Raw genomic sequence first — 23,470 nt, forward strand, 5'->3', positions numbered from 1 at the left:
AGTCTCCAAAGTTTTGAGGTTCAATTGAAGCTACCTTCATAGATCCTCTCATAATGTAGCTTGTCAGGACTTATGATTACTTACATGTACAGTCTCATGTCCAAGTCTAGACTCAGACTCCGAAAAGCACTCTTATTAATTTACAAAGAAACAACTGTATTTCATTTGTTCGACAAAAATAAATGTCAACAATTGCATAATTTCAAAAAGTAATTTTTTTTTAAATCAGCAAATGTCATCATCAACACTCAACCGCTTGTAGGAAAGATACATTGAAATGAAGATTTGCAGCTTTGCCACTTGAGTCTCAGCCATCTCACAGGGCTTCCGTTAAAGGAAGTTTGGAAGTATATTACTCCCTAGAAATGGGTTAAAACTTCCAAAATTGATTCCTTGGAAGTACAAATACTTCCATAATTTTGAAGAAAACTTCCAAAGTTGAAAGCTTGGAAGTACAAAAAATCAAAACCTTTTGTTAATATTACTTTAATAGTCATAATTTCAATCAGTTTAAGTGTTTTTAAGTAAAAGGAATTATAATAATATAAGTTAAAGAGAAAATTATTTGATTTTTAATATATTTGTTGAAAAATAGTTGAAAAAGATATTGTATTATGGAGACTTAAACTTCCATATTTTAGTGTAAAACTTCCAAAAGTGATTCACAGGAAGTTCATACTTCCAGTTTCAAATTCTTAATGGAAGCCCTGCATCTCAGACTTAAGACACTGTTATAATCATAGCCCCAGGAGTTATAATTCATCTCATTGAATTCTGGGCCAATGAAAAATGTATCTAAATAATCTAATGTCTAGGATGCTAAATAGTATATTGACTTCCTTGAACAGCGTTTTACTTAAATTATTGCAAAGATAACTTATATTCTTATTCATATTAATGATTTGATATTCTTAATTTAAAAAAAAAATATATAAAAAGACACCTGTAAGGCGGAGTGTCCAAAATATTTTTTTAATGGGTATATATGATGATGATTACTATCCTAATATACCTGTACAATATCAAAAATGTCATCAAACTTGGTCAATAGTCATATGGCATTTGTCATTTGCTGTTTACGACAGATACAAATTGAAGGAAACTATGCAGATTTCACCTGAGGCGACAGATTTTACATACATGATCTTCTGATACGCATATTACCTGCCTGATTTAACATCTAGATTATTATCTTCTAAAATTTTCTGTTCAATTTGGTACAAGTGAAAATAACCTCTGGTCAAATATGTATACAGGATCTTGATATCAAATAGATAGAAGTATTTTGTGAAATAAATAGGAAAAGTGCACTTTAAAACAGTGAATATAAAACGCAAAGGTTAAGTGTTTGTATTTTTTTAAATTTTTTAGTATCACTATTGACAATAAAAAAAAGTTTTGCACCTCAGTCTGTTGCAGTCTTAGATAAAAAAAAGAGATTTATACAAATTTCTTTCATTTCTATATAAGTATATATCATATATATACATATACAAGTTATTGATCTGACAATACAAATTTCAGGTAAATTATATCATTAAAGGGCGAACACTCTTGAATGACTTAAGCATTTATAACCTCTAAAGCATACAAGCTTCCCTATGATCTACCCTAATATCACAAAAGTCACAAACAAGAGCATTTGGAGCAAGCAAACTCCAATATTTTTATTTCTATCTGTCAATCAACACAAATGAAGGTATTTATGAGAAGAAAAATTAATCATAATGTAACATTACCTACTTATTATGCTACTGAAGGTATTCATAGATAACATATCTTCATGCTATTTGCACAGCATAACACGCCTAATTTCACAATTGCGTAAGTTTACTATCCTCAAAGGTCAAGGTTTAACATTTTCTTAATACCTTCTCAATCATATTATTTTCATAACATAATCAAGTGTGCACTGCAATCGTGAAAAAAGTCAAGTGTTATTTTCGCAAGAATGCAATTATTGAAACAAAGGTCACACATATCGGAACAGGTGATCGTAAAATAATAACAGGAAACTATTGTGTAACTGATCGACATCTTGAACTGAATTCATAAAAATGTGCTTGTTCAAATTGTGACAAAAGTAACATTTGTGTCAAAGATTCATAAATATTTTATCTCTCAGCATGAACATGCTAAATCGTTAATGAAATATTCCCCGTAAACAATTACGTAATTCAATTGAGTGTTTTAATTGAATCAACAGCTTGCATTGTGCACTGTTATTTTATCAGCATTTGCATGCAGCTTTAATGGCTCACTTTCAAACTTGAGGTAGAAACTTTACAACCCTTCAATGCGAAATGAATTTAAAAAGTCCGCCCCGTCATTTAAGTCTGATAGGCAGGTTAAAATTTGACTTTGTAATTTCACCAGTGTAAGAAAATACCCGCACATCATGGTGTCAATTTAACACAAATTGACAGTTGAAATCAAAGAATAACATGAACTGGTACCATTTACCATCCTGAGCTAAGGACACAGTGAAACACTTTGAAACAGCGTATGTGCAACAAAAACACAATTGGCAGGACGATCCTATCCTGAAAGAAACTGTTGACACAGGGCCCCCCTTCAGCTATGAGACCTAACACGATGATGTAACGATAAAGCTGCACCTTTAACCCTCATTTATGGATATTGCGACCCATCTGTTCATAGATGATTAGCAGCCAACTTATTTTCAGACACCTTTATTCGGAAAACCAAAGAAAACTCATCAAAAGGTGTTATTTAAGGATTATAGGGCAATTTTAATGTCTTAGAAATGTTCAGTATAATTCTTAAATGTTATTACTTATGCATGAGTGTCTGTCAAAAAATCAAAGTTATTTCTAAATTTGTAGGGGTTAATAACTTCCAAGAAAGATTATCAATTTCTTTGATTGAAAGGCCTTCACTTTTGTCTTTCAATTGGTTCTGTAATTCAAATTCTTCTTCTTAACAAGCTTTAATGAGACACAGACTGATTAGTTAAATTTACTGCTGAATTAAACATTCTGAAAACCAGTCACAGTGCAGCATCTGTCATACTGTATTCTGATTGGTTAAAATTCTCTTCAATCCCACAATGCAATAATGATGATGCAAAGATTGTGCCTAGATTGTGCCTAATGATCATAAACACAGCAGGCATATTAAATTTTATAAAGGAAAATAAAGGGATTGAATTGCAAGTGATATTTTAAGTGATCCCTAAGACCCCTGTCAATTAGTGCATAGGGAATATAAGCAGTCATTAAATGTCTTCATGAAAATCAGTCAGCATAACTGGCATCAGACGAATTTCACGACTCAGAAAACAAACTCCTGATTTTATTGCCTTAATGATACATTCATTTTTGTGAAAAAGATATAATTTGAAGGAATAATGTTAGGCAAGTTGCCTCTGCTTACAAAGGCCATGACATTATCTGACTACATGATTAGACCATCCAATCCTCAAACCTGTGACAGGTCAATTGCTTAAAGAATCATTATTTTGATCTTCCGACACCAAAGAAGCACAGGAATTTCTTGCTTTTATTTCCCTTCTTTTAAGTTCTGTAAGGACATTTTTAAGATTGTAACCCTGCAAAGCTTGTTAAATCTATTAGAACAGGTTCATACAATACTTTTATAAGCAAGAGGAAAGAACAATTAATTAAAAGTGTGAGAGTGGTCTAGTTGTATAGGTGTTTGCCTCTCAACCAAAAGGTCCCCAGGTTTAAGCCCAACCAAGTGCACATCCTCTTGGCATCTCAAAATTAAGGAAAGTACAGGTTTCTACCTAAAAGACATACTTGAGAGTGATTTACATCACCATTACAGCTTTCCTCATAATGGAGCTGAAATAAATGAGAATATCATCCTAAGAAAAATAACCTCAAATGCTGACAGACTGCACAAAACACCAAATGTTACTGCCTGATAAAAAAAAACAAAACACCCATGTGTTTGAAGTAAAACTACTTCTTTGTCATGAATGTGGAAAAAAAGCAGAGGCATCAGTGTCATCTTCCTCTTTAAAACCTTTCCAAGAATTCCCCCACTTTATCTGCCAGTCATGTGACCCTAGATGACAGAAGATAATGCACATCACTCCCATATTTGGTAAATTATGACAACTCTTCAGGGAAACCATTATCGCTCCTGTAGAAAACCTCAAGGTTAAATAAATTCCTATCAAATTCATGGAACTTTGCCTTGCCGTGTCAAAACTCTCCAATTTCCCCTGATGAAATTATGATGACCACTATCAAGGGTTGTCTTCAATTTAGCCATCAAGTTGATCTGATTCGCTAAAATGCTTGACAAGCTTTTCCAAGACTCTGATGAAAACTGACGTCTGCTTTGGTGATATGATGTTGCAGATTTGAGAAAAACTGAAGAAAAGTTTAAAAGGCATTGTTTATTAAGATTTTACAAAAACAAAAACCTTTTAAAAGGGGAACAGAGTAAAAACCTCACATAAATAAAGGCAAGATGTCAGAAATAACAAGATATGAATGTAGCAATATTTAAAATATGACAGTTCAGTACAAAGTAGTTCTGTTTTTTTCGAGTATGAATGAAAATGATGTATAATTAAGTATGATTGTAAATCTCTCGAAAACATTATATCTTGATATTAATTAGCAAAAAATAGTATGTATGAAACTTTAAAACTGTCACAAACATTGAAATTATAATTGTGGCTTAACAGGTGTACCGTCTTTTTGGAAAGTATAAATGATAGCTTTATCATCTAACATCCTAACAATACTAATTTTACATTGTAATTAATGAAGAAAAAACACATGAAAATAAAAAAAAAGGTTTTGTTGTACATTTGCGTTTTTCATTAAGTGATGCTTAGTTAAGAAATAAAATAAATGTCATGTCTAGAATAAAGTTATTATAGAGGGTGTCAAATGCCACGACAAATCACAATGAATGTCCATGTCGCACACTTCAAAACGAAAATTGAAATGACTATGAAATCATAAAATGCAATAAAACGGCTGTTGACAAATTAATTCATAAGTAAAATTAACAGAAGAACATTACGGAAATGAGGACAAATCATCACGAAAAAGTTGATAGCAAAGTTTGAAATGGGATTGTTAAGTTTGAAATAGAGACATTGAATTTTTTTTAGCTCAGACAATACAGAATTTCATTTAATGTTTCCAATTCCTAATTCTATAGAATTACAAGAGCTGTCACAGTATGTGACAAATGCCCCCGAATGTGACATTGACCTACGAACAAGGTCAGTACATGAAAAGTTGATCTTGCCTTTACGTGTCAAATACATATGGCAAGTTATTTTAAATTGCCTCTGAACATAAAAAAATACCACCCATACTTGACAATCTCCACTGTTATGTCCTTATATTCAGAATTCCCTTGTGAATAAACACTTAGTGTATCTTTCACCTTAGAGGTAAGGACATGGGTCTTGCACACGACACATCGTCTTCGTATGTGGAACACATGTAGCAAGTGATTTTAAAATCTGTCCATACAAGGGACAATAACAGCCCGGACACGACAACCTATACTCTATGTCCTTATATGCAGCACTCCATTGTGAATAAACACTAAGTGTGACCTTGACCTTTGAGGTAGGGACACGGGTCTTGCACGCGACACGTCGTCTTGGTATGTGAAACACATGTGGCAAGTGATTTTAAAATCTGTCCATACAAGGGAAAGTTACAGCCCGGACACGACAACCTATACTCTATGTCCTTATATGCAGCACTCCATTGTAAATAAACACTAAGTGTGACCTTGACCTTTGAGGTAGGGACACGGGTCTTGCACGCGACACGTCGTCTTGGTATGTGGAACACATGTGGCAAGTTATTTTAAAATCTTTCCATACAAGAGAAAGTTACAGCCCGGACACGACAACCTATACTCTAAGTCCTTATATGCAGCACTCCATTGTGAATAAACACTAAGTGTGACCTTGACCTTTGAGGTAGGGACACGGGTTTTGCACGCGACACGTCGTCTTGGTATGTGGAACACATGTGGCATGTTATTTTAAAATCTGTCCGTACAAGAGAAAGTTACAGCCCGGACACAACAACCTATACTCTATGTCCTTATATGCAGCACTCCATTGTGAATAAACACTAAGTGTGACCTTGACCTTTGAGGTAGGGACACGAGTCTTGAACGCCACACGTCGCCTTGGTATGTGGAACACATGTGGCAATTTATTTTAAAATCTGTCCATACAAGGGAAAGTTACAGAGCCGGCCGACCGGACGGTGCGATTTTAATATGCCCACCTTCGGGGGCATAAAAATACTAAGCAAAATGAGTATTTTATGCAAGAAACTAGAATCCGCCAATGATGCATCGCCTGTCAGGAGCCTCCATAGGTTTACTTCTAGATCATATCACCATGACCATGACTTTTGAACTCCATAACTTTATTTCTAGATGACCTTGACTTTTAAACTATATTGACCCAAAAATCAATGAGGTTATCTATTATGACCAATGTACATACTAAGTTTGATTACTCTACAAGGTGTTCAAAATTTATTGATCAGAAACTAAGGTGTGACGACACCACCAATGCAAATGCAAATGATGATACCAGACAAAGTAGTCTCTATGGATGTGTCTGCCATGTTTCACAGATGATTCAGATGAATAACATATTGGGTAACATTCTGATACAACATGACAATACTGTCATTAAGTTTTAGTAGTTCATAATATTATTTTTCTTTCAGGAAAACTATTAGTTTGTATGTTCAACATTCGTTTCTATAAAAAAGATTAGTTTAATAATAATCTTATTTGCTATTAATTAAAGCCATAAGCCCTGATTTAACAAATGAAGACATGACAGCGGGCATTAGAGAATGTCCCTTTTCCAAGGGACGCATTCAGATCTGACGGGTGACAAAATAATCTGGCAAATTAATTGCTTGTTCTACAACGACGTCTTAACAGACTGTGGTCAGGGGCCAAAGAGGTCGGAGAAACATGGACAGGCATGAAAACCAAAGTAATCCAAATGAAGAAGTATTACCCACAAGCCTTGATTATTCCGAATAAGCCTGTGGACAGAGAAAAGACATGGCCGGTCAGTTGGAAAATCACAAAATTGAAAGACTATCCAATCAGGAATTTGTTGAGGGAAACATGACTTTATACAATCTGCATTGATGATTTTCAAGAGAGACAACTAATTGAACATGGTTTTGATTATTGTTTTCACGGTTGTTCGGGCAATTCCAGGATATTGCCATATCACAGAAGAATTGGCCGTCATCCGGCTTCTCGGAAAACCTACAGCTAGTCAATCAACGGTCTGCGGTTCCATTCTTAAAGAGAACAGCTAATCGTCACAAAAAATCTAAGGGTGCTAATAACCTATGCACTGAAATTCTTTCTGCAGAAATTCAACTCTTACTATAATGACTTTGTGCTTTTGTTCAAGTAATTTAGTCTGACAAATATATCCCACATTCATGACTTCAATGGTAATAATTGACTGCTGCTCTGCACAAATAATGATACTATGATTGCTGAATTCATTTTAACAAATAATGGCACAATTTGTTTATTGTGACAGGTATTACTTAATGCATTTGACATTTATTTAACCATTAACTCTTAGCTTTGAACAGATACTTTACATGGTGCAAGCTTTTGAAAACACCTTCAACAAAAGTTTCTGACATTAAGTACCATAGAGATAACATTCGCCATAGTTCTGCAGACAATAATGACATACACAAAAACAAACATGGAGAAAAAAGTTGTGAATCAAAATGTCTGATTTTAAACCCCTAGATCTCTGTATCAAATTAATGAAATTTTCAATTAATACCGATGCAATTTAAACCATTAAGAATACCTTTCTCATTTAGCGCATAAATTAAATTATGGCATTTAAAAACAAATTTGCACCTAGGAAATAATGAGGCAAATTTGATAAGTTTCAGACCAACTTCTTTTAATTAGAATGCGTATATGAGCAAAAGGTTCAAGATTTTAGGTATTAAATTACCCCACCCACTTTCACACCTATTTGTTGACAGCTCCTTGGACAATGGCTCACAATAGAATGTTTACCCCGAACACAGATTTCCATTATAAAATGGAAATTAGACATAGATAAGTATCCTAACACCCCCGTATTGGGTTGGCCAAATATTGTCAGCCTGTCCAGTTACGATTATAACAAACATACCACCATGGTAGCTAATAAGAAATGAAAGATGCGCTACCATATTAGGAAATGAATACTCTCTTAGGCATAGAATTTCATTTAATTTGAAAAGGTACAATTTTCTTCATTTTTTTCTTAAAAAAAACATTGATTTTTTAACAAACATTTCAGTTTAGGCTATGGTTATTTAATGACATTATACATAATTCAAAACAGCCGCTCAGAGAATTCGGAATTCAAAGGAAGTTAACTTATATACGATTTTTTTTTTTAATAGTAATAATAGATATTTTCAATTGCCAACATGCATGTGTAATGTTATATATAAATAAATATATTTACACATGCATGTGTAATGTTATATATAAATAAATATGCAGTATATTGTATGAACAATGAATATAATATACCATAGACCACCCGCTATCTTTAAACAAATTCTACGGAAAAAAGGTGTCAAAATCACCAGCCCATGTGTGACAATGGTTACAGTTTTAACATAAGCCGTGTAAATGATAATCAATCATAATCAGATTTTCTCGCCGTTACATGCGCCACCTGGTGCCACTTTAAAGGGATTTTTCTTACTTATATCCAGTGGATTTATAACAATAATCCCTGAAATATGTTGAGGAATCATCTAAGCTAAGCTAAGTTCGTGTCAGAGAGGTTGAGTAATTTTCTAAATATGGTGCTTTGATTTTCTTAATATAGAATTTAGAAGTAATTTACTGTAAATGTGCGAAAACATTTATCCTGAAAAGGTATTTAAGCCTTTTTCTTAATATGAAATAATAAACCAGACCATCTTGTAATCTTGTTGTTTATTTCAATTTGCCATAACATTTAGCGATTAATGAGAATCTGTTGTAATTGCCTATTGTTCTAAGGATGATCCTGTGTAATTTCAAATAACATCCAAAAATAGCAGTCTCGGTTTGATTGAGACTGTAATATTGGTTTGCTTGAGACTGTAATATTGGTTTGCTTGAGACTGTAATATTGGTTTGCTTGAGACTGTAATATTGGTTTGATTGAGACTGTAATATTGGTTTGATTGAGACTGTAATATTGGTTTGCTTGAGACTGTAATATTGGTTTGCTTGAGACTGTAATATCGGTTTGCTTGAGACTGTAATATTGGTTTGATTGAGACTGTAATATTGGTTTGCTTGAGACTGTAATATTGGTTTGATTGAGACTGTTATATTGGTTTGATTGAGACTGTAATATCGGTTTGATTGAGACTGTAATATCGGTTTGATTGAGACTATAATATTGGTTTGATTGAGACTATAATATTGGTTTGATGGAGACTGTTATATTGGTTTGATTGAGACTGTAATATTGGTTTGATTGAGACTGTAATATTGGTTTGCTTGAGACTGTAATATTGGTTTGATTGAGACTGTTATATTGGTTTGATTGAGACTGTAATATCGGTTTGATTGAGACTGTAATATCGGTTTGATTGAGACTATAATATTGGTTTGATTGAGACTATAATATCGGTTTGATTGAGACTATAATATTGGTTTGATTGAGACTATAATATTGGTTTGATTGAGACTGTAATATTGGTTTGATTGAGACTGTAATATTGGTTTGATTGAGACTGTAATATTGGTTTGCTTGAGACTGTAATATTGGTTTAATTGAGACTGTAATATCGGTTTGATTGAGACTGTAATATCGGTTTGATTGAGACTGTAATATCGGTTTGATTGAGACTATAATATTGGTTTGATTGAGACTATAATATTGGTTTGATGGAGACTGTTATATTGGTTTGCTTGAGACTGTAATATGGGTTTGCTTGAGACTGTAATATCGGTTTGATTGAGACTGTAATATCGGTTTGATTGAGACTGTAATATCGGTTTGATTGAGACTATAATATTGGTTTGATTGAGACTATAATATTGGTTTGATGGAGACTGTTATATTGGTTTGCTTGAGACTGTAATATCGGTTTGATTGAGACTGTAATATCGGTTTGATTGAGACTGTAATATCGGTTTGATTGAGACTGTAATATCGGTTTGATTGAGACTGTTATATCGGTTTAATTGAGACTATAATATCGGTTTGCTTGAGACTATAATATTGGTTTGATTGAGACTGTAATATTGGTTTGATTGAGACTGTAATATTGGTTTGATTGAGACTGTAATATCGGTTTGATTGAGACTGTAATATCGGTTTGATTGAGACTGTTATATCGGTTTAATTGAGACTATAATATCGGTTTGCTTGAGACTATAATATTGGTTTGATTGAGACTGTAATATTGGTTTGATTGAGACTGTAATATTGGTTTGATTGAGACTGTAATATCGGTTTAATTGAGACTGTAATATCGGTTTGATTGAGACTGTAATATTGGTTTGATTGAGACTGTTATATCGGTTTAATTGAGACTATAATATCGGTTTAATTGAGACTGTAATATCGGTTTGATTGAGACTGTAATATCGGTTTGATTGAGACTGTAATATTGGTTTAATTAAGACTATAATATCGGTTTGATTGAGACTGTTATATCGGTTTAATTAAGACTATAATATTGGTTTGCTTGAGACTGTAATATTGGTTGATTGAGACTGTTATATTGGTTTGATTGAGACTGTAATATCGGTTTAATTGAGACTGTAATATCGGTTTAATTGAGACTGTAATATTGGTTTGATTGAGACTATAATATTGGTTTGATGGAGACTGTTATATCGGTTTAATTGAGACTGTAATATTGGTTTAATTGAGACTATAATATTGGTTTGATTGAGACTGTAATATTGGTTTGATTGAGACTGTAATATTGGTTTAATTGAGACTGTAATATCGGTTTAATTGAGACTGTAATATCGGTTTGATTGAGACTGTAATATTGGTTTGATTGAGACTGTAATATCGGTTTAATTGAGACTGTTATATTGGTTTAATTGAGACTGTAATATCGGTTTAATTGAGACTATAATATTGGTTTGATTGAGACTGTAATATCGGTTTAATTGAGACTGTAATATCGGTTTGATTGAGACTGTAATATCGGTTTAATTGAGACTATAATATCGGTTTAATTGAGACTGTAATATCGGTTTAATTGAGACTATAATATTGGTTTGATTGAGACTGTTATATTGGTTTGCTTGAGACTGTAATATCGGTTTGCTTGAGACTGTTATATTGGTTTGCTTGAGACTGTAATATCGGTTTGAATGAGACTGCAGTCCCATCTTGATTGAGATTTCAGTCACAGTTTTTCTTGAGAATGCGGTCTCAGTTTGGTTGAGACTGTCCATTGACAGAAATGGATGTTGTAGTATGGCTCTTATCTTAGTTGTATTTAAATGTTGATCACAGGCCAAATAAAAAGAAAATAAAATCCCCGAAATGATGCTACAGATATGGACATTTTCATTGCAAAAACGTGTACTTACTTCCTTATGAATGGTTTTAAATGGTTTTATGCAAAGTGCAACATTTTGACATCACCTACAATGCTGATAATACAATTACATGCTAGGACAAAAGCTTGACATTTTTCGTTGAAAAATCCGAAGAGAATATAAAAGGATGTTTATGTTGTATAAAATAACCGAAAGAAAGATGTGTAAGGATGAACCAGCTTTTTCACAACATTTGCCACATTTCAATATTTTGACAAGATATTCAGATATACAATAGACCATGAAAGGGTCAAGTATGTATCAACACAATTAAACATAAATAATGTATCTGGCCATCTTGTTTCACGCGAGGCGCAATCCAGCTAAGGTAAATATTATTGCTGGCTGTGGACACAATGGGGGAATGACATACTGCCTCGTGTCATGGGGTATCGGTGGTTAAGATCTCTTCTTGGCCGGATATAGAGGTGTGGGCTGTTTTGTCAGCAAAATGACCATCGTTATGTACAGGTCATTATGTATATGATTTTCATAATTGGCATTGTAAATCTAATCGCTGTAAGATAGTTTAAAAACTGAAAAAATTAAGTTTTTAAATCAGGATATATTTTTTCATTATTTTTTTTTCTTAATTTATCATTTTCAATTTAGATTCTCAGAAGATTTTCTTAAAAATGAATACAAGTTCAGCATTTTGAAAAGAGAGCAGCTTTTTAGTTTGGCATGAAACAAACCATGGTAAAGAAGTCCGGCCCAGCCAGCCTTATAGGAGAGTGGTCAAACAACCATGTCGAGATAACAACTGTCCACAGGGACGGGGGAAACTTGACCCCCACTATCTTTCTATCATGCTGACCGCTGCCCACCGTGACATCATGTATTAAATGTCACATCCAATTTGACCACTTCCTGTGTCAACTCTACTAGCAAAACTGACCACTTCACATACTACAAGAGGAATAAGCAGATGGGACAATTTGAATGACATTTAAAGATAAATTTGCTAGTTTGGGCTCAAATGTCAAAAAGAATTAAAAACATCAGCCACTTTTTCTCCTATCTTGAAAACTGACAACTGAAGCTGAGTAAAAATAAATATAGGCATATGGTTGGTCAGGCTGAATTATAAGACAAGAATGTTAAAAAAAGTATCCTTGGGTCTAATGACCATCATCAACATTATGACAAGAGGAAATGAGGTATAAATGATTAACATTATTAATTCGGTCTCCCCGTTTCATAAAAAACGTCAGAGCTATCTTGAAGGTTAAATCAGCTTGAAGGTGTGAAGATTACGCGCGCAAATATGTTTTCATTTAAAACTAAATCGACATTATTTGTAACAATAATATTTCATCTGAATGTCTGTCAAAAAAGACATGATACAAAGATAATGAAAGTTACTTCACCGGAAAATTGCTTTTTTTGTTCTTTCTTATGTTAATGCACATTTGCATGATTTACGACAACGACTTATCATAACTTCTAACTAACGTGAAAACAAAGACTATAACACTGCATGATTATCAGCGTACTAACTTTCACCAATTTCTCATTTTAACAGTTTTGTATTTTTCATCGTGGAATATGATAAAACATTTGTTCACCCCCCTCAGGCTGGGGTACGATAAATGGCTCGTGGGTCGTTTTCAATGATAAAATCATCCTTAATTTATGTTAATTAGTGACAAATTATAGCATTTTGTATTTTCAATCATGATAAGTGTATAGCCTGGAGTGAAAATAGAGGAATTTCGACTCTCTTCTGTATTCTTCCTCCTGTTTGCTACGTGAGACGATATCATTATGATTAAGAATTCACACCTCTCAGCGAAATTCATAAAAGCCACTGTGTATTTTCTCAAATCGCACCAAAATCAAGGAGTTAACGTTAATGGGAAAATTTGAATTTAATTGTCGCAGCAACGGAACATGTGTTACGAGTAAAAGGAGATTGGTATCTTGACTACATATGACACATTTGCCCACACCAGTTGATGAAATGTGTTCTGGTAATGCACTTAGCATTATTTTTTATGGCCTAATGATAATGCTTACTAGGTTTTATTGGACACTATTAATTAAAACCTGTACAAAACAAAGCAATCTTCGATCCTCTCCTTATATGAATGTCTTTCAATCTCCAATAGATGTGCTACCCTTTGAGAATTAAAAGAAGCAGATCCGTGGTCTAGTGGTAACACACTTGACTCTTTATCGAGGGGTCGCAGGTTTGATTCCCTGCTGCACCACTAAAAAAATACTAATCGTCTTCCGGGAGGGATGTTTACTGATGGTCCCGTGTGACAGTGTTTAATACACTGGTGCATGTTCAAGAGCCAAGGTAGCTCTAACCAGGGTTCTGTATTTGCACTATGCTCCAAAAACCTAATATGACTAAGAATCTCATCAGAGCACTCACCGAATGGGCCTTGCCAAAGTATGAGTATAAATAAGCCCAAAACCATCCCAAATTAAGAGGTTAATCTTTCAAAGAATATTTGTCTCAAAAATATCACAAAATGATCCAAATCAATCAACAAAACACATTTTTTTAACCTTACTGCCATTTCCTTCAAGCATAATTTGTTCTAATTGATAATCAAACTACAAACCGGTGACTTGACACTGAAGACGTGGCAGTAGTGTTGACAGGTCTCGATATCGCGGGTAATGTACGCAAAGAAGTTCAGGTGCTCCGTGTCCTGACATGCGCAGAAAATGTTCCCAATTTCATGGTCACATATCACCCTCTGCAATTGCATTTGACATGTTATGAGAATCAGCCATAATAATAAAATAATGAGAATAAGATGATCTTATTTACATATTAACATTTTTTGTTCAAGATCAGAATCTTATTGTCATTCTCTTTCAAATCTTTGCATTAATAACTAATTATAAAATCCAACCATAAATGAGAAAGATATGGACCTGACAAAAAAGGGACGAACAGACAGACACATTCTAAGTTCAGAAGGTTGTATTGACTTTGACACATCCTCAAGCTATGGTGGTCACTTCTGCCGAATATTTTAATTTCCGACCATGAAGGAGAAAGATATTGACTGGACAAAAACAGGACAGACCAACAGATGGAAGGACGGACAAGACAACAGGCATGGTGTCTATATCACCCCCACTTCAATTTGTGAAGCAGGGGTATAATATTTAAATATCTCGCAAAGTATTTAGCAAATAAATGTTAAGCGTGTCCCTTTTCTCTCATTTGACCAAGGGGACATAACTTAAAATATTTGGCAGAGTGAAACAGACAATCAATAAAATTCTTGAAGTTTAATGAAAAATTCTGTTCAATACCAAATTTTAAATTGGTTGTCCAGTTAGCACAGTGGTTAGGGCACTCACTTCTCAACCTGGGTTTGATTCCAGGCCTGAATGCATGTGAGTTTGGTAAGTCCCAGGTCACAAAGGGGGACAAGTGGGTTCTCTCCCGGTACTCCCATTTCCCCCATAACACAACAACATACTCGCACATCGTTGTGCCAACTAAAGTGACTTAGTATAAGTTAACCTCCATCACAATATTCGTCAAAAATATAATGGTTTTACTTAACAGTAAATGGAAAGTAATAAAGTAATTAGTAAATCATTAAAGTAATACTACTTGTTAATAAAAAACACGGTTTAGGTGAAGGGCTGTTCAATATTTATTGCAATATTACAATATTTTTTATCTTATTTCATGCATATTCTTTTATCCTACTTTACGCAATTAACCAGTCTGTGTTGAATTACAGTTACCTCATGGGTGTATTTTAAAACTGGAAAATGCATACTTTATTCAATACAATTCATATAATCTTAATAATAAGTACCCCCACCCCCAGATTTCTCACAATGTCTATGTTTCTTTTCAAAATATATACACCCGCCTGCATGCCCACCCACCCAATTTTCACCATTCCATATCTTGTAATTTTTCATTGAATATATCCTGCTAAAAGCACTAGATATACTTGAAATGAAGCAAATCTTTCTCTTTTTTTGAATATTTCTCCCTGACTCGAACAAACCTTTGACTTTGCATCAATGAACTTGACGCCCTTGTATGATATGGACAGCATGATGATTGGAATCTTGGCAAGCATCTGCGCAGATTTCTGAAATAACAACAAAATACCATTATATACAATTGTGAAAATTATAAACCTAGTAAAACACCTATAATACCACACACAGCTACAAACAAAAAATATGAAAGAGATTGGGGTTTATAACATTTCCTGCTTACACTTCTAGTACAGTAACTTTTAACGAAAATGAAAGTCAAAATAGCATAAAATCAACACATGTTCTATTTGTTTTCTATTTCTTAATTATATGATAATTACTCCTTAGTTTCATAAAGTTGCATAATTTTGCAGAAAAGAAGACATTATGCAACAGGCATAGCGATCAAACAAATTAAACAACAAAAACTAATATAATTGAAAACGTAAATTGAATTCAAATTTCTTTTATTTGTCAACCGAACTGAAGGCATATTGCAATCGAAACAAACAATATGAAAAAAAATAAATGATTGATGAGTCTTTCGTCAATGTTCGTTTCATTTCTATCGTGGGCAGATAATGAATGATACAATATTCTCTGCTTTAAAATTCACAAAATCACAGTGCCGTTAAAACTTCAAAATGGACACCCAGCTACATTAAACGTCATCCCAGCATCCACAAATTGAGAAAATATTGGCAACAGCATGCTATTTCATAAAGATTTAACCAAAATCGCAGCAAGACTCATACAAGCCCAAAGAAAATGATATTTGTTACAAAGTGATCAAAGAAAGAGCGAGGATAAACACTTCTCTGCAGGGCAGATGACACTTTAGTATTCGACTTACACTTTGTACGCAAAACCCTAGAAAAACTGCTGTATTACCCACCTTAAAAAGGAGGCAAATATATTAAGAGTAATTTAAACATGTCCTGCTGGTTTTCGGCTTGAATATTTTGCCACACAATTGTACGAAATTGAAATTGATACAGAATCTACAAAATATGCAATAATTCTCTGGTATTGATTTCTGTGATTGAGCGATGACATTTTTATGTCGCAATGTATTTGTCGTTGATCCTAAGCAAATTTGCGGCTTGTTTTCTATGCCATTTCACCTATTTTCACAATTTTCTCTCAAATTTAACATTGCAAAACAAGGTGTGAAAACGTTAACAACATCAGATACTATCAGACAAGATTAGCGGAAATAAGTTGGTGTGATTTCCCTTGTAAACCGTCCAATACAGTTTGTCAATGATATTGCAGTTTAATGCAATAGTCTTCCGCTTCATGACAATATGTGTATGATCATTTCAACATGGGGGTGTTAGGGTGGAAAATTTGTGAAACATTTCCATTTACACCTAACTTAACTGTTTTAGTTTCGTATTTTTGTTTTTCATGTTGTTCTTTACTAATTAATCTCAGGCCCTATGAGACATGAGCTGATAGATTATATATGACACTTATGTCTATGAACTTGGGAGAAAAGCTGAGAAAATTTTGGAATAACTCAAGAAAGCATCTCAACCAGAGGCCATGATTACGAAGTGTCTCAAGTCCAAGTCTTAGACTAAGACTGGGAAACTTTTATTAAATTATTATTGATAAGAGTCATCTTTATTCCGTTCATTTTACAAAAATAAATATAAACAATTGTACAATTACAAATGATAATAAAAGTGAGTAAATTTCATCATCAAAATTAAACTTAGTATAATAAAGAAAGATAAAATAAAATGATTTGCAGTGGAGTCTGACCTTAGACTGGTTACATCCCCTGGAGTCAAACCACCGACCTATTGTATAAGAAGTGGATACTTAATTTAACACTAGACAGCCAATTCTTGTTCAAATTGACCTTAAATTGATCTTTTTAATTTATATGTTAAATATTTTCATCCCTATATTATATTTGTTCAACATTTTCAAATGAATATTTCAAAATAAATGAAATAATCAGAGGATCGTCCATGTTGACAGTGCAAGAAAATGATTGATGAAAGGAAAAATTGTAGTGTCGACATTGGTTGTCACTGTTCGGGAAAAGCACACCTCCAAACCGAAGAGCTTTCCCTCGAATTACATGGTCCACCAAAGAACGTAATCAGACATTTCATATCGCATAAAATATTGAAGCCTTCACGTGGAAGACATCGGAAATAGAGTGTCTAACGCCAGAAAATTTGATTTGGGAAATAGATGATGGCGAGTGACCATCGATGACACTTGTGTTTGATTAAATATTGATGTGCGCACTGTGGTCAGAAAATGACACCATATGATAAATTAGTATCTGAAAATATGAATGATATATGGCACCCTAGAAATTCAAATTTTGAAAAAAAATTGACACATTGTCGTGTCTTCAATCCACAGTTAAAACAAGACATTGCCCACATTCGACATAAAACTCAATACAAGAAACACTCGTTTGCATGCTACAGCGGGACAGTTTGGAACTCTTTACCAGAACGAATACGTAAATCGAACACGGAAAAGACATTTAAAGCCTGCTGCAAGAAGTTATTTTTACATCATCAATTGCAAAAACCGTTGTAAGAATTGTACGCATAATTCCATGACTATTGTTTTTACATTATATATATCTCGAGTAAGGTGTTAAATACATGTGTGACTGTCGTACTTACTCAGTTAATAAATTTTAATGATACGATTTGTTAACCTTTAGGTACAAATTGATGTATTGTTCGGCATTGATGTTATAATTAATGTATTATATTCATGTTTCTTTATGTTTTCGTATAACATTTTAATATGTGCCCTTTTGAAATAACATAAATTTATGCTTGCGTTTTCATTCTAAGCATTTATGTGTGTGTGCGTGTGTATGTTCTTTCAGAAGGCCACATTGTAAATAAGTCGTGTGTTATGTTTGTTTATAATATAATGCCTATGTCTTAATGTGTTACCTTCTTTAAATAAAGTTATTAAAAGCTCTTTCTTAAATTCTTTCTAATGAGTACCAGGGGTCGTATTCTAACCATCATTCTGAGTCTGAGGTTCAGGCTCAGAAAACTGAAATCTGAAATGTTTCAACATAAGTATAATATAACTTATTTTGACAATAAGCCTGATTGTAGAACAGGTTATTTGTAACACAAACATAAGTTTTTATCACCTAAATGCTCCTCCTTTACAACAAAATTAAAAGTCTGAGTCTGAAAATCAGACTCGGGTTGTTAGCCAATACAACCCCAGGAACTTTTTTTTGAGAATTGTTGTGCCATATGGAATTAAGCATCATATCTAAAACTCCAACCACCATCTGCATTGTCATAATGCTCAAACTTTCTACAATCATCCTCCGAGGTGAAAGTTCATATGAAAAATTCACCGCAAACCCTGCGCCAAAAATCTGGACCACTCATTGAAAACAAGATCTGCATCATTCAGTAGTTGCAGAAAATCTCCTTAATTGAATTGAACAAATCATCTCTGTGTTCTACAACTCTCGTCAAGTCAGCGAAGTTTTAAATTAAATCACAAGCTTCATCTATATCATATTACCAAATACCATTTACGTTTCCAGTTGAGAGGCAGATTGACAGTGTTTGGAGTCGGGACAAATTGTCCGCACTTGCCTGTGTCCACAAGTCGGCGGCTAGTCCAGGCTTTTCACAATGTCTTGGTATGCTTCAATGGTTGTGGAGGTAGTGAGGCGAAAATCTGACAGACCTTACGTAACAGAATTACATTAAAGAAAACCGCATCTATGTCTCTTGCCAATTCCAAACAGTGTGCAAATTCATTAATTTTCGTTGAATTTCTGCAAGACCGAATCTCCATAAAAGAGCAGGCAGAGAGCAAAGAAATCTGTCAAAATCTTGCAATATTAAATTTCAAGGCTTTTTATCCAGAAATCAGTTGAAATTTCATGTAATGAATAAGCTGTATAAATAATCAGATGATTTCCATCGAACCAATTGCATTAGACTGGGTCAATCAATTTGCAGACCTTTTTGGGTTCCTGGTAACTCGGGGATGGTAAATAAGCGTAACAAAAGCCCGTTCTTGCAGCGCCGATTGTCTTCGAAAGAAAGCGAATAGACAGGGAAAACTTCCATCAAACATTCATCACTCTACATGGACATCCAAAGGTCATTTCGCGTACACAAAAACAGCCATCGCACCATTGGAGACGTGAGAAATCAAATCAGCGACAAAAAATTAATGACAGGATTTTATTATTTCTTTCTGCCTCTGTCTGATGAGGCATGAATGATTAGTCTGTTGCTATTGTTTGACGTCTCATCACGACAAAACTGGAAAATGCCGTGCAATAAAAATTAATTACTCTTATCCTTTATGTTATTGTCTACTAGGCTATAATGACGTATTGACGATAATGTGACCATTCCAAAATGATCTATCATGGGCCAAATCAGATGGTCACTACTAATCTTTCACCAGGAAGATTTAATGCGTTACAATCGAAATCATACCCTTAATCTGAGGAAAGTTGATTTACGAATTGCCCTATTTTCTAATTTGGTCAAGGAGGATAACTCTTTAAATATTTTTTGCGAAAGTTATGGGACTTACTATACATGTGCCTATTGCTGTTTACTGCCCTAATGTTGTTAACATGGCTCAACAGTTTGAACTCTAATATCATAAACGATAATTGAGTTTAAAATGGCCAACAGATAAAAATATATTTGCAAACTGTTACCACTGACAACAATTGTTACCACCTTGGCTGTGACAAAATTTCACTTTTTATCTTTTCAAAAAACATGACCTACATGTAAGAATGAACATGGTGAAAGAAGGATTTTTTGTTAGCAAAAATTTTTGCAGACCTATTTTTTCCTACACTATTTCAATGCAATTTTGAGGTGGTGTATGTTCATGCATACATGACATCCATATGCACTACGTTCTTCTAGAAACACCACATTTACTATTCTACCCATCCACTTCTGATAAAAGCAATACAATTAAATAAATGTCAGCGTTGATGGATAATGACAATTGTTTTAAAAGCTTTAGTGTTGATGCAATGCGGGGAATTATGGAATTATCATGCCAGACTGGTTCAGAACACCCATGCTTTAAGCCTGTGATCCATGTCACTCAGGTGCTTGAAAATTAGATTGATTGACAGTTCTGACAGACTGGTTCACAATTTCCTAGAAATGTCAAATTGTTCTCAGGGCTATAGCTAGTTATAATCCGAAAAACAGCTTGAAACATGCATTTAGAGTGATTCACATTACAATATTGGGTTCCATTTGAGAATTAAATTTCAAATTGGACTGCTTTTCGCTCTTGTACGGTAAAGGAGCCGGTCCCTTTGGGAATAGGGATTATCCCTTAAAAAATCTGTATTTTACATGAAAATCAGTTGGTGACATTTTCTAACGTGCTTCAGTAAAGCGCAGAACACTCTATCGTATCAATCAAATGACAGTGTTTTTTTGTGATGATTATATCGAAGTCCTGGCCGTCACATCGTACGGCGGTTATGTGTGAGTGTATTATTCAAGCTCAGTATGTTAGGGATGGAGAGAACGCGCGAGTCTAAGATATTTGTTTGATGTAGCTCACAACATATGGATTTTGAAAGAATGGAATTTGTTTGATTTTTGATGATTAGCATTTAAAGAAATCACACCCATTCAATTGAATGACAGCGGAAAATATCGTCATGAAAAGAAAAAGTCTCATTAAGACATTCTTCATACAGTCAATATTTTTAAATACTCTGAGTGAAAATGTCCTCTTTTTTTTTGGGGGGGGGGGGGGGGGGGGGGGGGGGGGGAAGTTTTACCTGCCTTGAAAACAATTATGATTATAAATTATAAAAAAAGAAAGTACTCATGATTTTGATGTTTGAGGTAAATTTGATTTGAATTTCAATCTTTAATTACATAATTTATAATAATCCTGTCAAAAGGGAAAAAACATAATATTAGAAATGATATAATAAAACTACTACATTTTTCAGTGTAAATAAAGTTAATGGTAGCATTTTCTTCTTCTTGCTAAAATTATGCCCTTTTCACACAAAAAATGAGCAATTATATTAGAAGTCCAAAGTATCATTTTTTCAATTCACTTTAAAAACTCATTTCTTACAACTTACTGACAAAATTTGCATGAGAAATATATTTTTTCCTACTTAAAAGAGATATTTCATTATGCACTCACAAATGATACTTTAATGCCCGATACATTTAAGTTATTAAAACTATCTTTTTAAGGACTTTGACAATCAAAGTTCAACCGGTTTGGTAGATATTTTCCCTGCAAATAATCTGTATTAATGAATTTGGACTGAATACATTACCAGAAAAATGTCATTAAATTGGACTTTTCTCACCAAAAATTACATCTTTTATTTATTTTTTACCACAAATGTTTGATCTTTTTGAAATAAGCCACACATCAAAAGTACACCTGGTTTTCCTAAAATACAGAAGTTGACATGCAGTTTTGCAAAATGACTTTTTAGATTTTTCTTTGCACATTTTCAATTTAATTAGTTTTTTATACATTTCGCACAATATAAATGAATGAAATTAAGTGAGGATGGAACAGATTCATTCATAATCTTGAATTATAATTTTTGAACCACTGGTCAGTGTGTTTTTTTATATACTAATAAAATACATTTCCATTCCTTGAAAAATGAAACTAATATTTCAAGAAAGTTTAGGAGACATTTCTTAGAGATTTAAAACGGTTTAAAAATATTCTTTTATAAACACTTAATGTCGATGCATGAGTTTAAAAACAGATTAAAACTTATCATAATAATGATTTTCCTTAATTAATTGAATAAAAAAAATCATGCCAGCATTTCAAATTTTTTTTTTAGAAGTATATACATTTTATAGGAGCAGAGATGAATTATGAATCCTTTATAGAAAGGGATTAAGGAACACTTTTATAGCAGTTAGAGATTAGGGTGCATCTTTATAGCACATACGGATTAGACAAAATCTGTCAAGGTTATACAAGGGAGACAAATGACAGGACACGGTACTCGTTTGTCCATTGTATTGGCGCTCGTAACACATGACTGCGGTAGAGAGCTTTTCTGACACATAACATTTATTTTGGCAAAGAACCGCAATTTTATCCACGAACAAGTCTATCGTAATTTCGCATCGATCCAATGCAGAAGCAATAGAACTAAATCATATAATATGCTCGTATCAAATTAAAACATCGCTTGTATTTAATTGGTCTAAATTAATAGTGCAAAGTAATAAAGTGCTAATAGCAGGTTTCGATGTTTCGGCACAAAACTCCATAAATAGCGCACTCTAATTTAGCTTCATAGAAATATGCTAACTCAGTTTACTTCATTTTCATGTACAAGGATCGTTAAAGTCACATGACTGCTTATTATGACCTTAACAAAGCTGAGCTATTTACATGTCAGATAATACTTTGTGTCACACTGACTTAACCCGACCTCTCACCTAGCTTTCCTACCCGCTTTTGTAATGAGCATTCTGATTGGCTGATATGTCCAATTATCAAAATATTGATTCAATCGAGGTTAAAGTATTATCGGCTAAATGATTTTTCATTTTGTGTAAAACTGAATACCGTAAATAACTAGTAAAACCGATTTGGTTCCAAACATGTACATAAGAAGATGTTAAATGCTCGTAAAGTCGTGTACTTTAAAACTTAACACCAAGTTTACCAAGTACAACTATCTCGATGGGTCGAAAAAAGGAATCTTCACATTTAGTCCAACTCATAGTTTTTTCGTAAAATGTAATCGGGTGAACGGAATCGTAAACCCAGAATCTTACCCTGTACTTCCTTCAACTCCTCAAATCCGTATGATCTTTCATGCGCGGCACCTGCATATTTTAACTTTCAT

At 33.6% G+C, this 23,470-nt stretch overlaps 1 protein-coding gene across 4 annotated transcripts in view; it reads right to left on the reverse strand.

Moving 5' to 3' along the window:
* Window positions 1-23,470, reverse strand: part of LOC128230311 (ankyrin repeat and sterile alpha motif domain-containing protein 1B-like) — a 116,992-nt gene that overhangs the window by 13,279 nt on the left and 80,243 nt on the right. For all 4 annotated transcript variants that reach the window (XM_052942485.1, XM_052942487.1, XM_052942486.1 and 1 more), the window contains 2 exons: window positions 15,615-15,701; window positions 14,193-14,330 (listed from right to left, as the gene is read on the reverse strand). In XM_052942485.1, coding sequence (XP_052798445.1) covers window positions 14,193-14,330; window positions 15,615-15,701 — 225 coding nt within the window. The remainder of the gene's footprint in view (window positions 1-14,192; window positions 14,331-15,614; window positions 15,702-23,470) is intronic.

The sequence above is a fragment of the Mya arenaria genome, chromosome 4 (genome assembly GCF_026914265.1).
Source record: "Mya arenaria isolate MELC-2E11 chromosome 4, ASM2691426v1".
NCBI classification, from domain to species: domain Eukaryota; kingdom Metazoa; phylum Mollusca; class Bivalvia; order Myida; family Myidae; genus Mya; species Mya arenaria.